The sequence below is a fragment of the Nelusetta ayraudi genome, unplaced genomic scaffold (genome assembly GCF_046127955.1).
Source record: "Nelusetta ayraudi isolate G7.1 ecotype Tasmania unplaced genomic scaffold, CSIRO-AGI_Nayr_v1 ptg000059l, whole genome shotgun sequence".
Classification (NCBI taxonomy): domain Eukaryota; kingdom Metazoa; phylum Chordata; class Actinopteri; order Tetraodontiformes; family Monacanthidae; genus Nelusetta; species Nelusetta ayraudi.
The window spans coordinates 1,611,044-1,625,672 of record NW_027466109.1 but is presented as its reverse complement, the minus strand read 5'-3'; the positions used below and the strand labels follow the sequence as shown (position 1 = coordinate 1,625,672).

The 14,629-nt window shown below is 43.8% G+C and overlaps 2 protein-coding genes across 3 annotated transcripts; one reads left to right on the top strand and one right to left on the bottom strand.

The window, feature by feature from the left end:
* Nucleotides 1–21: 21 nt before the first annotated feature.
* Nucleotides 22–9,997, bottom strand: hook1 (hook microtubule-tethering protein 1). Its single transcript, XM_076039195.1, has 22 exons — nt 9,685–9,997; nt 8,610–8,695; nt 8,026–8,098; nt 7,795–7,845; nt 7,563–7,695; nt 7,236–7,303; nt 6,788–6,850; nt 6,446–6,529; nt 5,136–5,299; nt 4,903–5,043; nt 4,479–4,680; nt 3,109–3,219; nt 2,933–3,020; nt 2,786–2,852; nt 2,552–2,692; nt 2,316–2,403; nt 2,089–2,120; nt 1,922–2,004; nt 1,739–1,839; nt 1,544–1,645; nt 1,393–1,461; nt 22–1,293 (listed from the first exon to the last, which is right to left on the bottom strand). The coding sequence occupies exons 1-22, from the start codon at nt 9,727–9,729 to the stop codon at nt 1,132–1,134; spliced, it is 2,154 nt and encodes a 717-aa protein (XP_075895310.1). The 5' UTR covers nt 9,730–9,997; the 3' UTR covers nt 22–1,131.
* On the top strand, nt 8,969–14,501 carry LOC142897121 (E3 ubiquitin-protein ligase RNF170). Of its 2 annotated transcripts, XM_076039208.1 has the most exons (7): nt 8,969–9,141; nt 11,883–11,988; nt 12,289–12,394; nt 12,781–12,886; nt 13,285–13,358; nt 13,451–13,561; nt 13,863–14,501. In XM_076039208.1, exons 2-7 carry the CDS (start codon nt 11,960–11,962, stop codon nt 14,238–14,240), a joined length of 804 nt encoding a protein of 267 aa, XP_075895323.1. In that variant the 5' UTR covers nt 8,969–9,141; nt 11,883–11,959; the 3' UTR covers nt 14,241–14,501. The 2 variants fall into 2 exon arrangements, with proteins under 2 accessions (XP_075895323.1, XP_075895322.1); XM_076039207.1 differs by lacking the exon at nt 8,969–9,141 and having other exon boundaries at nt 10,761–11,988.
* The last annotated feature ends 128 nt before the right edge of the window (nt 14,502–14,629 follow it).

Sequence of the window (14,629 nt, the reverse complement as noted above, 5' to 3'; positions counted from 1 at the left end):
TTATTGAATCCAAGACAGATCTGAGATAGAAAAGCAATATATTTATTCACAAAACCCAAAAGATGTAAAATAACATTTTAAAATTTGTGAGACCTTTTTTTGTACTCATTACCTATTTTAATATATCCACCAATGTGACACTACACATGCACTTTGTTCCTGACCAAGCTTGATTAATATTATTAAGACAGACAGCGCTCTGACAGACAACTACCAGTTAAAAATGGCCTCTCCTAACTAGTGTTACTGCAAACGTACAGAGCAAGGGAAAGAAACCATGATTACATACATCGTCATCAACAATAACTGATTCTTGTTACAATTTGCTGACACAAAAGCTTAACTCGGTCCCGACACTGGGATCAGGAGCTGGTGATACAATCATGTTGACAGCACAGCTGCAAACTTCAGAGACTACAGACTTGATTGCTTCTAAAGGAGCCTGGAGAAAGGCCTGCCACTTTCCACGTCAAGCTGTCGCGTTAAATCACACCTATTGCAAAATTACATTATAAAACATGATTCCTGAATCTGTTGTACTGGATTTGTCCTTGCAGCACCTCAGAAAAGTTTGTTTGGAGGGTGTTCACAGCTTCATGTGATGGGCATCTTCCAGTTTAGCATAAAAAAATAATTCACAATTGGTTGGTAGGTTGGTGGCCAGCACCGGATATACAGAGAGATTAGTTTACAAGATTGGAGGATCTGACTTTCGATTCAATTGGCTTTAGCATGATTGATTTTTTTTTTTTTATTAACAAAAATCACATCAATATAAATAGAGAGTACAACTGAGTTCATTACTTATTACAATTTCCTTCAACTCCTGACCAGGATTGACAAGATGTGTCAGAGAGTCAAGTGCACTGATTAAAGCAAACAGGGTGGAGCGCTTAAGGTGAGGGCTTAGTATGAGTATGACTTTAGCCAGTGAGGTAAAAGCAGCAAAGGGTGGTTCTAAAAGCTCAGCCAGTCTATCATGTCATATTGTGCTTAAACCTCAGGCGGGACACCTGTACAGTAGTGTTTCAACAGTGAAGCCCGCCTGTGCAACAACAGCAGGTTTGTTTTAAGGTCACTTAAGTGCTGACTGGTGGAACAGAGCGAGGGCCTTGATTGCGCCAGTCCAGTCTACTTGGAGGCAGTGGCAGGCACGCTAACGGAGAGCGCCCGGCGCGGCGAATTGGATACTTGACGCTGCTGGGACAAGAAGGAGCGCGTCGGGGACGTGAAGGAGGAGCCGCTGCGGCTGCCGAGGCGAGACTCCATCGCCAGCTTCTGGAAGTTCACACTCTGGGGATGAGCAGAGGCAGAAGTCGTCGGTCAGTTTTGCCGCTGAGGCACGAATTTTAAAAAGAAACAAGAAAACAAAACGCGAAGAAAACGTTGTACCCTGTTGTACCACGCAGTGACAATCAGCTTCTCTTCGTTCTCCCTCAGCCGGGCCTGCTCACACTGACGCTGCACAGACAAGTGGGTTTGCGTGACTCACGTTTGCGTGGCAAAGAGAGAGCAAAAGAAGGCGTCACAACAGCTGACTCACCTCCAGGTTGACGATCTGCTTGTCCCGATCTGCCACCTGGTTCTTCAGAGCTTGGATCTCAGCTGTGGCTGGGTTTAACTTTGGATCGAGAGCTCGGATCACCTGCAGCGAAGAAGAGAGGGAGGGCTGTTTTAATAACTGACGTAACGCTCCCAAAAAATAATGTGTGACCGCCAGAACGAGTCCATGACTCACGTCACGAGCTTTCTCCAGGTACATTTTGTACCTCTCTTCCATGGCCCTCATGTCATCATCCTTCTTTTTCAGAGCAGCATTCAGTTCATCCAGCTTCAGGGCTTAACAGTTAAAAAATAAATAAAAAAAGCTTGGTTACATTACTAACCAAGCCTGGAAGACGTTGCACAGGCAATGTCTTACATGTCTGGGTGTTGTCAGGCTGAAGGTCCTCCAGCAGCTCCTTCTTCTTCATGATTTCATCCTGGGCCTCATTCAGCTGGACCCTGTAGGGCACAAAAGTCATATTACATCTCCCTCTGCTGGTGAGCTAGAAAGTCACTTTAAAAAAAAAAATCTTTCCCACTTACATGTGAGCATCGAGTTTACGCTTCAAGTTCGACTGTGGAGGAAGAACAGGAAATTGTATTTTTATTTTCAATTTTATTTACCAAAATCCCCAATGGTTTAATAAAAGAGTAATTTGCTCTCAATCAGTAAGGCTGTGTTTCGCAACACAGACTGTAAGAAGCCATGGCAAAGACAGAAGGTCTAACAAAATGAATTAACTCCGTCCTGGTGCTCCGGTCACACTCACATCATCGGGTTTGGCCGCCTGACTCTGCAGAGCCTTCTGAAGGTCCTCAACCTGCTGCTGCAGTTCAGTCACACGCTCATGATTCAGTCTGCGGAGGAGGACAAGAAAAGAAAGCGCTAAACGTAAAAGTACAACAAAAGATAACACGGTTCACCAAATCCCTTTCCAGACATTTTTTTTTAGATAAACTGGAGTGATTAATGTTCCAGGTCTGATCTGCTGCCGACTCCATTCACCTGTTCTCCGTGTCCAATTCACTTGTCGTCTTGTGTGACTCCTCCAGCTGGGCCTGAAGCGTGGTGATCTTCTCCTCCTGGTGCTCCTCCTGCTGCAATCGCAGCATCTTGTTCTCGTGCTGCAGCCTGATGAACTTTTCCCTGAAACGACCGGCCAACTGGAGTCACGGGTTTGAACGCGGAAAACTGAAAACTGCCGAGCGACGCGGAAACATGAGCGGGAGCGTCGGTCACCTGTATTCGACGGGTATTAATTCCGCTGCCAGGTTAGTGTGGGCGGGGCTGTCAGCGGGCGAAATCCCTACACGGAAGGAAAGCGTGTGTGCACATCAGGTTGCCAAGACTAACCAGGACCAGAACCGTCAGTCATTGGTGTATCACCTGCTTGGGCGAGCTGTTGCTGCTGGGCCTCGCTGCAACGCAGCTCCTCGTTGATCTCCTTCAGAGACTCTCGCTCCATTATGATCCTCTGACAGAGTCAAACAGATTCGACGCAGTTCTGTCAGTGAAGAACGTGAACAAAACAAAGCGACCGTTGCGTGCGAATGCGGCCGCACCTCTTTCTCCTTCATGACAGTCTCGTGCTTTTCTTCCAACTTCTTCATCTCAAAGGCCAGGTTATCGGCCCGCCGCGTCTCCTCAGACAACTTCCTGTGCAGCTCCTGGACCTGAGCAACACAATCAAGTCAGTGAACATAATGTGGCCCCATACATTCACATTACACACAAATTGATTTTTTTTATTTGATTTTTTTTACTTTTAAGGAGATGCACCACACTTGTTCTGAACTTTCGTTGCCTGCACCCAGTTAGCAATAAAGAAATGCACCAAGATCATGGTAAATAAATATGAAATTTGTTTATAATCCAGGGGTGTCCAAACTACGGCCCGCGGGCCAACTGCGGCCCGCAGTCCATTTTTAATTGGCCCGCAAGACATTTTATAAATAGAATAGAATATGGCCCGCACTTCAACTTTTGCCTGAGTGTATTGCACTTCTTAGTTTTAACACCAGGGGGAGCTGCTCCCACTGAGTGCAATGCCGTTCCCACTTTAAGTGAGTAAAAAATACATTCCACAGTACCCGTGTGTTAATAAGCATGCATGTGCAGGTACACACGCGACAAATATCAATAATGCGCATCAATTCTGTCACTACCCTGCTTTTGCGCACCACTTTCTTATATGCGTTTTTCCTTGTTAACACAGAATACACACCACTGTGCACAGCGTACACACTGCACACGCAAAGTCAGCTGATCTCATCTGATGCAGATTTGCTCCTTGATCAAGTGACATTTGTCCGGATTTTTGGCACGAGTGGCGTCGGATCAGCACCGCAGCTGGATGGCCCGATTTACACACCCAGTGCAGCTGATACTCACAGAATAATTTGCTAAAATTATATGCACTCCTGTTATTAAGTCCAGTTCAGTCTGTTAATGTTGATAACCGTTTCAAACGAACGTTAATAGCTGTGTTGCTAAGCCTAATAACTTAAATAACAAGCTTGAAATTTATCCGTCCCATTTTCCCCTTTATTGTTTTTTCTCTGTACTGTAAATCTTCTGTCTAATCTGAGGCTGCTGTTCTGAGAATGAGCTACCAAAGCTTTTTCTGAATAAATCAATAAAGATCCATTTATGGAAAGCTGTGATGAAGGCAGTTTTGTCTTTAATTATATTCAACAATATAACATATTTGACCACTTTTAATTGATTTTTCTAACTTTAATACTATAAAGTTAAGGCTATATACCTAATTTCTAGTAAGTGGCCCAGCCCCTCCTATATTTTTATGTATGTGGCCCTCAGTGAAAAAAGTTTGGACACCCCTGATATAATCCCTTTAAAAAAAACATCAGTGAATAAGTCTGACTTCTAAAAACTATATATACACAGAATTGTTATAGTGAGCAGCACTTGCCTGTCTCTTGTAGGTCTCCAGCTGCGTCCGGGCAGCGTTGGCCTTGCGCAGCTCCTCCTCCAAGCTGACTGTGTTTTGCATGTAGGTCATGTTGTTCTCTTCCAGCAGCTTCATCTGCCTCTTCAGATCGCCCAAGTTCTCAAGTTTGCGCTTGTACGTTTCCACTGAAGCCTCGAGCACCACCACCCGATCTGAGCAGTTCCTGTTCCAGCCGAGGAGAAAAAGGGAGAGTGGAAACTTTTGGCATCCTGAGGCAGTTTCCCTGATGGATTTATCACATAACATAATGTTTAATGACTAAGTGTGTATTTACATTGTTGTCCTATTTTCTTATTTTAGTTTGTCCTGAAGCAAAGCCAGTGTAGAGGCACTTATAATTTGTCAAAAGTTTCTTTTGGTTCAGTTGACCTACAAACCAACCGACCTCAAAACGTCCAGTTCGTCTTTGAGAGCTCGGGACTCCTCCGCCAGGCTCGTCAGCTCGTCGTTGCGGTGCTGGACCTCGATCAGCTGCTTCTCCAGCTCTTCACAGTGGATCCGGTAGTCGTCCTTGGCAGCCTCCAGTCTACAAAGCCCAAAGAAACCTTTTAACCCTTCACCCTGGAGCCACGACGGGGATGTTTCCTGCGCCACGCCGAAGCCGAGGCGGAAGCGCACCTGAAGTTCTCCTCCTGCAGCAGCTCTAACTGCTGCTGCAGCTGGTTGTGTTTTCTCCCTGAGAGCGTGCCTGGGTCATCGAACGTGTCCAGCTGATTGGCCCGGTCGGTCAGGACGTCGTTCTCGGCCAGTAAGCTGTTGCGTTCCTCCTGCAGAGCAGCCACCTGTGCAGGGACAACAAGTTTTAGAAACACCTCGGTTGGCGTACTGGAGCAGGATGTGCCAAAAATATGATCTGGCAAACTTTATATTTAGATTCCACCTGTGTCGACAGACAGTCATTTCAATGTGGCTGCCGTGAAAAAAGGATCTCTCACCCTTGCTTTTGGAGCTGAAGTTCATCTGAAATAATCAATATACACTCAACAAAACGCAGCAAAAAAAAAAAAAGAAGCAGGTAAAGAAGTGCGATGGTCCTGTTGGTCAATTATTTCAAGCAACGCAGCAAACAGACCCCCAGAGAACTCTGCACAACTCTGAGCTGTTGGAGCGAAGAGTTGGTTAATCCATGCTGCAAGCGAGGGAGCAGACAGACGCGTTAATAACACACAGTTAGTTTGTTTATCACCCACTGTTTCTTAACATCTACTGCCAAACAGACCCATCTAGTTTAAAAGTGATCCGCAGTAAAGCAACGTGTGACTGATAAACCTGCCACATTTGTCTTCATGCTCAGTTTTTTAGAAAATTAGAGGCCTGGCTCTTACTGACATGTTGAGAATTAAACCTACACAGATATTAAACAGCTGTTCGGCTGCAACCTTTGAACTCATCGTCGTTTCTCCTCGCAGGAGTCTGGGGTTGAATTACGGTTTGTGAATGCAATCCAGACGCAGCACCTCTGTTAGCTGCGAGTTAGAGTAAACGGTGAAGCAGCCGGTTTTTAAGGCGATTCAGACGTTAGTCTCACCAAACAGTCGGCCATGTCCAACTTACCGTGCGGCGAGCGAGAGCGCCGAGCGAGCCAATCCGATCTGCCGAGAGGTCAGTGAAGACGGGCGGTCAGTAACTCGCGCTAGCCGCTGCCTACCCAGTGCTGGACGAGGAGGTCCTCTCTCAGTGGCGCAGCGCTGGCGAGTTGCCACGGCAGCGCTCGGACTGTGAGCCCACAGTCTTTCTGCCACAGCAGCTCCAGACAATAGAGTCCAGGCATCACGGCCAATAACACCACTTCTGTTTATACTGTACCACAGGAATGTATGCGTGTGCGTGCGACTGTGTGTGTGTGTGTGTGTCTGTCTGTCAAGCTAAGGCCCCGAGCGAGCTGTAAATGCAGTAAACAATAATGCTGAAGACACACTGCACCCCACCTGCACGTCCAGCTCTTGACAGCGTTGACCCAAGGCCTCCTTCTCTGTCAGCAGTTCACTGAGTTCCTCCAGGGCTTTTTTCAGCTAAACACAGCCAGAGGAAAGAATTAGCACACACTAGATATTCACTCTGTCAAATGATGCTTCAGCTCTGATCCTTCCATCCCTGGTACCCAAACTTGACCCACTGATTTTCCTGTTTTAGGTCAATTTTAAGAGTGTTTTCTAGACATCGGTGTCGTTTCACGTCATAAATTTTTCACCACGACTCAACATCCTACGACAGTTTGTTTAGAAGAAAGCAGAATTTTGCTATTTTGTTTCCTTTTCAGCGGCACTGACCTGCTGCTCCAGGTCTCCTGACAGTTCAGGCCCAAACGCGGAGATAGTGTCTTTGCTCATAAGCTGAAGAAAAGAAGATACCATTGAGCTGCAGAAAATCTCACACACATGGGTTCTCATTGTCATATGTTCCAGATATTTACCAACCAATTCATCTTCCCAAATCATTTTTCATCTCTTGGTGCCACCGTCCGTTTCTAGCTTTCCTTGCTCTATATACACAAATGACTGAGGAGAATGGAGAGCTGGCTCTACCAAATGTATAGCTTTAAAACTAGACAACAAGGTTGACCATAATTTCAACACAAGAGCCAGTCACGGTACCTGTCTTTCTAATTCCTCTCCTCTTTCCTTACATCTTATGTTAGAGATTCGCCATAAAACTTGAAGGAAAATGTTGAAGCCATTTCTGATACCATAACAACACGCTGCCCTCGGAAGAACTCACCTCTTGGATGGCTGTCATGACAACATGCTGCACGGCCTCCTCCAGGGTCATGATGATTTGAATATATTCTGAGAAAACAATAGCAGACACTCAAAAGGGACTGCAGTATATTTTGCCATCTGTGTGCAAGCCTGGCTACCGATGTGCTTCGCCTTTATCATAAACTTGGCAGCACAATAATTAACCAGAGTTCAGCAAATCTATCCTGAAATATGACCATTCCAATGATGGATGACGGTGTAGCTTTTGCAACGCAGGCGTGCAAATAAGAGGTCCGCGTCTAACGTTTCTAATGTGTAATAGTACAGTAGACAGCTGGCCACGTACCCTGTTTATGCTCGCATCTAACAGCACAGCCCAGGATGAGCTGCAGCAATCTTCCCATCTCCACAGGGTCAGAATGTTCTGCTGCCAGGGCCAAATCTGGCAGCAGGAAGTGTGAAATTTCCTGACCCAAGACCTGATAGTGGAGGGGGAAAACAAAAGTGGTGTATGATAGGGTTTGCACAACATCAGCTGTAAGAACTACATAAATGATGAGCTAATGCCTAAAACCTACCTCGTTATAATAATCAACCACTAGCTGAAGGATTTTCTTCAGGTTGTTCATCTGAGAACATACAGGTTTAAACATTCATTTAATACATTCAGCATGAGTAGGGGTCAGAGGTCAGGGTTGGGGCACAGACGCCGATAACAATCTGACACAAATGGCTGAAACAGTAGAGCACAGGGTTTGGGGGGGGAGCAAAATAAGAGGAGTGATCAGGGACAGGAGAGGGATCTCGACCTTCAGTCTCCAGTTGTCTGCAACATCCTCTTTGATACGAGCCTGCCAACCTTCACTGAACCAGGCTGGGTCTCTGCAGCATAGACACAATAAAATTAAATTAAATTAAATTAAATAAACTACTCAACACAGAAATACATGAAACAAAAGCACTGTCTGATTTGGCCTTTAGATAATAAAGGTGCATAATATGCCATTTCTTATTAAAAGCTGAAAGTGAGCTTCATATTGTTATTTTAATATCTAAAAACACTGAAGCTTGCTGGTGCTGATACTTCAATTTTGAAGCTTGACATAACTTTACGCAACATAACTTCGCAGTTATGAATGAATTTGTTAAACATGTAAAATGAAAACATCTTATGTGGTATGTACAATTTAGATTCACTAAAAAAAAAAAAAAAAACGTATTAGTTAAATACATCTCTACAAATTAACAGGATCGTGTGAGCTGCACTTGGGAGACTTAACGTTGAATTATTTAAAACTGCTAGTAAACAGGGTACAAGCCAGCCTGCATTAATAATAAAGCTGAGAAGGACAGCCTGCATGTTGTATTCCTTTGTGCATCTATTGTTTCTCACATCTGATGCAGAGCCTGCGATATTGCCGCTCCGGTGGTAAGCTCCTCCACTGTGGTGCAGGGCGCAGGAGTATTGAAGGTCTGCAGCTAGAGAGACAGATCATCATCATCATTATTATTATTATTATTATTATTATTATTATTATTATTATAGAAACAAAAAAAGCAAAAACAGTTGGTAGAGCGCATCCGTTTGCTGGCATCTTGTGGCGTTCCACAGGAACTGTCAACCTCCAGCTCCATATTCTTACTTCCTTAATCACGTGTATGACTCCTTGTTTGATATTCGCTCCCTTTAATTTTGGGACCAATAGAAATTCCACTGCTCAAAGAACAATATGTATTATCAGTCAGTTACATGGTCCCGATTCCTCCTTGACACGACTATAAGCCAAGAGATTCTTGCAAGTAATTAATGTGGGCCCCTGAACTCTAAATAGAAAACGTAATATTGATTCTAATTAAATACTTCCTATTTATATAGAGAGCAAGAGTGACAACAACTGAAGTCCGCGAAGAAGAGCGTGTGCAGCGTGAGTTAGCCACCTAGCTAAGTGACGTCTCAGGTGTTTTTTTTTTTTTTTTTTTTTTTTCTTTAAATGCAAGAACTCTTGTTTTTGTTCGTTTATATTTAAATCAAACTTATCGGATTTTTAACGTGGAGTCGAGGAGCAGCATTCCACAAATAGCTCTTGTTTAATGGGATTAAGTGGCTGAATGTAGCGGTGTGCGACCTAAATGAAAGTGTTTGTTTCGGTAGCTGTCCAACGCTATTCTTTATTTATTAGCCTTCGGAGCCCATCACTCCGCGACGTGACGTATGCCCCGTGGAAGAGATGAAAGAACGAGAGAAAAATAAAATAAAACACCTGCATTTTAATTGTTGGGTTGTCCCTAATCAGATATGCTGCTCACACGACTGTCTGAAGCAGTCAGTGCAGTTTAAATCTGCCCCTTATTTCCGCTTGGCTGGTTAACACTTCTCCACCTCCTCCACCACCACCTACGAGCAGGTGAAGCGAAAACGCATTTGCCGGGATGAAAACCCGCCCGACGACCGGCGAATCGGAACTCACCCATACTATGAGACTCTCGGTCAGCGCCGTTTTATACTCGTCCATTTGTTCACCCTCGCTTGGCTCGAGGCTAAATGTTTTCCACCTGTCAGCAAAGCTTCTTCCGCTCCGTCCCTCCGCATTTGACCTCACCTGCGGCCGGGAGGTAAATCCCTCGCGTCAATTGCGTAAAGCTGCGTGTCGCGACTGGCGTTACGCGGCATTCACAGCTTAAGCTGTACGCGAATGGCATGCCTGCTTAGTTCCTTGACGTTTCGTTAGCTTGCAGCAAGGCTCGGCTTGCAGTGACGTGGCGCGGCATGCCGCGCTTCCAATCAGCATTAAGAATCAGGAAGATTGACGGGCGGTAAACCGCGCTGTAGCCAATCGGCGAACGCGATTTGCTATCAGAGTGCCCCACTTCACGGGCAATAATAATAATAATAATAATAATAATAATAATAATAATAATAATAATAATAATAATAATAAACAAATGTATGTGATTTTCAAAGTTTCTGCTTATAAAGTGGAAACGTCTGAATGTAGTTAAATGAAACCTGTTAAAGGGTTATGAAAGGTTTTGTACTTTGTACTAAAAATACCAAATATGTGTCGCCCTGATTATAATCATGTCACTTACAAAGAACTAAGATATAATGTTAACACGGTCTCTGCAAACCTTATGGAAAGTCTGACCAAAAGGAAAAGAAAATGAAACTGTTATATACCATTCCCGTAGCAGATACTTACGTGGATACCAAACTAAAAGTGTAATTTCTTGACCGCCTCTTTGTTATCTTTGATTTATAATTATTATTTGAATGAATGTTTCTCTCTTTTTTACTTTTGCCTCTACTAACGACGTGGGTGGAGCATGTTAGTCAATATTAAACCCTTCTATTGTCCCCTTTGTGACTACATGACCTGTTTTTCGAGGCTGCAGTCACCTCACCCTACAGTTGAGCAGCTCCAGTACATCTTGTTGTAAAAAAATTATTTAAAAAAAATACTATTTTTATGTCTAAATATAATAACAAAATATTTCTTATCCCCTCTTTTGGTGACCTACTCTCACACAGCCACCAACAGCTTGACAAAAATGCCAAGAGTTCCTCCAGTAAATAATTTCCCGTGGGTACAATAAAATACTTTTGTTAAACATTTATGTGCCTCACGTGTGTGTTTGTGTGATGGAGCCTCATGGTGCTAACAGACTTGCTCCCTATTAGGCGCCCATCCACAATTTCTAAGCCACCACACGGGAAATTCCACTGTAGCAATAGATGCTCTTTTTTTTTTTTTAGCATAGTTAAATATTTAACTGTCATCATTTATGAGGAATCAAGTATTCTTTCTCAGCTCTCTAGGACAGACCTCCATATGACCTAAATATTGTAAAGTGTGTGTGTGCCTATGTGTGTGTGTATGTGTGTGTGCGTGTGTGACCGAAGGCTGACCTTCCCTCATGTAACCTGCGGTCCTGTGTTTAATTGTCAGTAGATGAGCGTTTCAATTTTATCTCCATCTCCTGACCCTGACTGACCGATGGGCTTCTATTTTTAGACGACCTGAACCTCCTTGTTTAACCTCCCCTCTTGATCTCCTATCTGAGGTGAAGGGCCCGTGTAAATATTTACCAAGATTATTTTACTGTGGCTGCCACTGCAAACTATGTCAGGATTACCAAATCTTCACTCACTGAGAGGCGGACATGCATAAAAATACGTATCTATTATTTTGTTTTGTTTTGTTTTGTTTTTACATTCCTTTATTATTGGCTATGTTGTGTTGATCATGTTCAGAAGACTCATTTTGTCATTTTGTGACTGCAGGCATCATTGTGAGAAGAATATTTTTTGCAAAGTAAAAGTTACGTGAAGCAGGGCTGTCAGCTGGGTAAATGATTGACAAAGTTAGATGTAGCCTACTTAGACACAGAGTGGGAGGGTCTTTCCCATCTTTGATCCGGTGGAAAGTCATGTGATCCAAATAGTTTTGGCTGGTTGGAGTGAAATAAGAAGAAGGCCATTTTTTTATTCATTGCGAGTATTTAAATCCTGTCGAAGAAGTTTTTCGGTGCCGTGCAACTGAAAATACGCTGTTTCTTTATTGATCTGACGCCACATGACTCCGTGTAAGCTGCGAGGCTCCTACACCGGCTGATATTGAAGCGGTTAGGTGATCATTAACAGACAGCTCCAACTTATTTTGAACAGTGATGCTGTCCGGGCAGCACTCAACTTCCTTCTAGGAGACAGTGATCAACCTTTAGGCTGCTGCTCTGCGCTAAACTATGCACCGCTGCCACAGCTCTGGGTCCAGGTAAGACTCACTTTATTACCTTTGACAGTGTGTTAGAAGTGAGTTTGTGTAATGCAGACAACTGTAGTGGTCGAGTGGTAGCTTTTGCTCCCCGTTGTGGACAAGCCACAGGTTTCATTCCATGAAATGTATACATTTGATATGTTTATGTGCAGTATAAGCTTTAGATGTATTAAATGATCTCTTTTGGCTCAGCCAATCAGCATTTGTTATTCTTCTCCAGTTAAGATAAAACACTTTTTATTGCGTCTGTGCCCTCCTCAGTTGTAGCTGTGCTAACCTGAAGCTGTTTGGTTGCAGGCTGGACCTCCATCTCGCAGAGGTTCCATCCTGTCACCCTGTTCCATCCACATCACTGCCATGTTCCACCAACCAGTCAGCGTTGACCTGCACGAGCTGCCACAAGGTGAGAATCAACTGATCAACCCGCTGACACTGTAAAACTTAACGTTTTGTTGTTGTTGTTGTTGTTGGCCTCAAGAATTAATGAGTAATTTTTTAAGAGACTGATAAGAGGTTGGCAGCGAATGTTTATACCACAGCGAGGCACAGGGTGCGATGCTGACGATCATGATGATGATTACTGTTTTCATTTGGGTCAAAAGAATAGCCACCAACCAGTCAGAAATAAACAGTGTTTGTCTGGTTTAAGCAGGCATCAATCATTGGAAAATCTCTGTTTTTTCATTTATCTTTTAAAACATTCAATTTCAATCTTTTTGCCGTTCCGGTTGCGCAGTTGGAAACTAAGAATAAATTCCTGTTTTTCTCTTCCTCCTCTCACCTCTTCAGGAACCAACAAAGTCATGTGCTTCGCCAGGCCAAGACTGGCTCTGTCCCGTCTGCCTGCAGACAGCCAGCTTCCCCGTCCAGACCAACTGTGGACATTTGTTCTGTGGTAGGAGAACCCAGCCTTTTATTACAATCACTATCATTTATCATTACCATTAACTGAACAAGCAATCAGTTTTGCAGTCACGTTTCTCTAACTTAAGGTATCTATCATTAATATTTTTAACAAAGCGTTGAACAGAAGTGTCATTCTTACCAGCCTTCAATCTTGACATTAATGTGGCTGAGCAGCTTTCGTTGGGTTTGTTCCTTTGAATCTCAACATGCTGCTACAACAAAATAAAACTTCTGCTCTACTACTTGGGCTGCCATCTTAATGTGTTGTTTTTAATTGGCAAATGTTTATGGTATTATCATTTTAGCAAATATCACTTTTATAAAGATATGTATGACACCTGTCTTAACGTTTTTAATTATTTATTCTTTTTTGTTCTGATTGCGTAGCTCCTTGCCTGATCGCCTACTGGAAACACGGCTCGTGGTTGGATGCCATCAGCTGCCCGTTGTGTAGACAGAAGGTACAGCAGGCTAGAGCGTGACAGAGCAGAATTAAAAAGTCTGTTTCAGACTTGAGTGTGAGCAGGAAATGAGACTGTTCCTGGTGTTCCAGGTCAGCGCGCTGTGTCATCTCTTCACCGCGAGTCGGTCCGACCGTCAGTCGAAAGAAATGCTGGGAGAAATCACAGACTACAACAAACGTTATTCAGGTGCCCCACGAAGGGTGAGTACTCCATAAAATGAAGAATCAGCTATTCCTCTTTATAATCTTTATTTAAAAAATAAATAAATAAATAAATAAATAAATAAATAGTCCAATATTTGAAAACATTCCTAAAACAGTTCCCCCCAAACTAGTTTCTCATTTCGTTTTGTATCATTCTATTTATAATTTAACTACTTTCCTTGTTGCTACGGTGGTAAATCAGAAACACAAATGTTACAATGAGCAATTTCCACGTCACGTTTTTTCACAAACATGAAAAATAAAATAAAGTTGCACATTTTGCCCAACTCGTCTGCAGGTGACAGACTACCTGTACGATGCGCCCATCCTCCTGCAGCTGCTGGCACGAGGCCTGGGGACCATGGGAGGACTTGTGTGGCTCTTCTTCCTCAGGGTGGCGCTGTGCTGCGTGGGGACCGTGGTGTCCCTCTCCGGCCCTCCCCTGGAGACCATCCCTTCCACGGACACCGCCTTGGAGACGGTCCCCTCCCTCTGCGGTCTGCTGGCGGTCATGGATGACCTGGTGGTGGTCGTCCTGCTCCTCACCTGCGTTATCAACATCAGTCAGCAGATGGAACCAGAGAGGCGGTTACGGCAGGGCGGACCCACTGCTACCCCGGCGGATGTGATGGGGAGTTCGCTGTCGGACCACACTGTTGGACTTGGACCTCATTGAGGTTCTTTTGATCGGACTGTGGATGTTTGGATTTGAGGACGTCAGAATGTTGTCAACGTGACCCAGCAGAGATCATTAGAGTCTCTTGGACTGTGGACTACCGAGCCTCCGCTGCTCTTATCTTTATTCCTGAAGAGTTTTTATCAAGCTTTGTTTCTCCTTTAAGAAAAGCGTGATGTTTACGTTCATTTATGACTTTGTCCCATTTATTTGTGATTTCATAGCTTTTTATGTCAACTTTGATCTAAACATAGTATTTTGCAAACCTTGAAACTGGCCCTGTAGTGTATTTTTTTCCTCTTGCTCATCTGCACTTTCTTCTGAACAAACTCAAATGAAGAGCCGTCATGTCAGTACTGTATTATTGACATCTGTGTGAATATTTGATA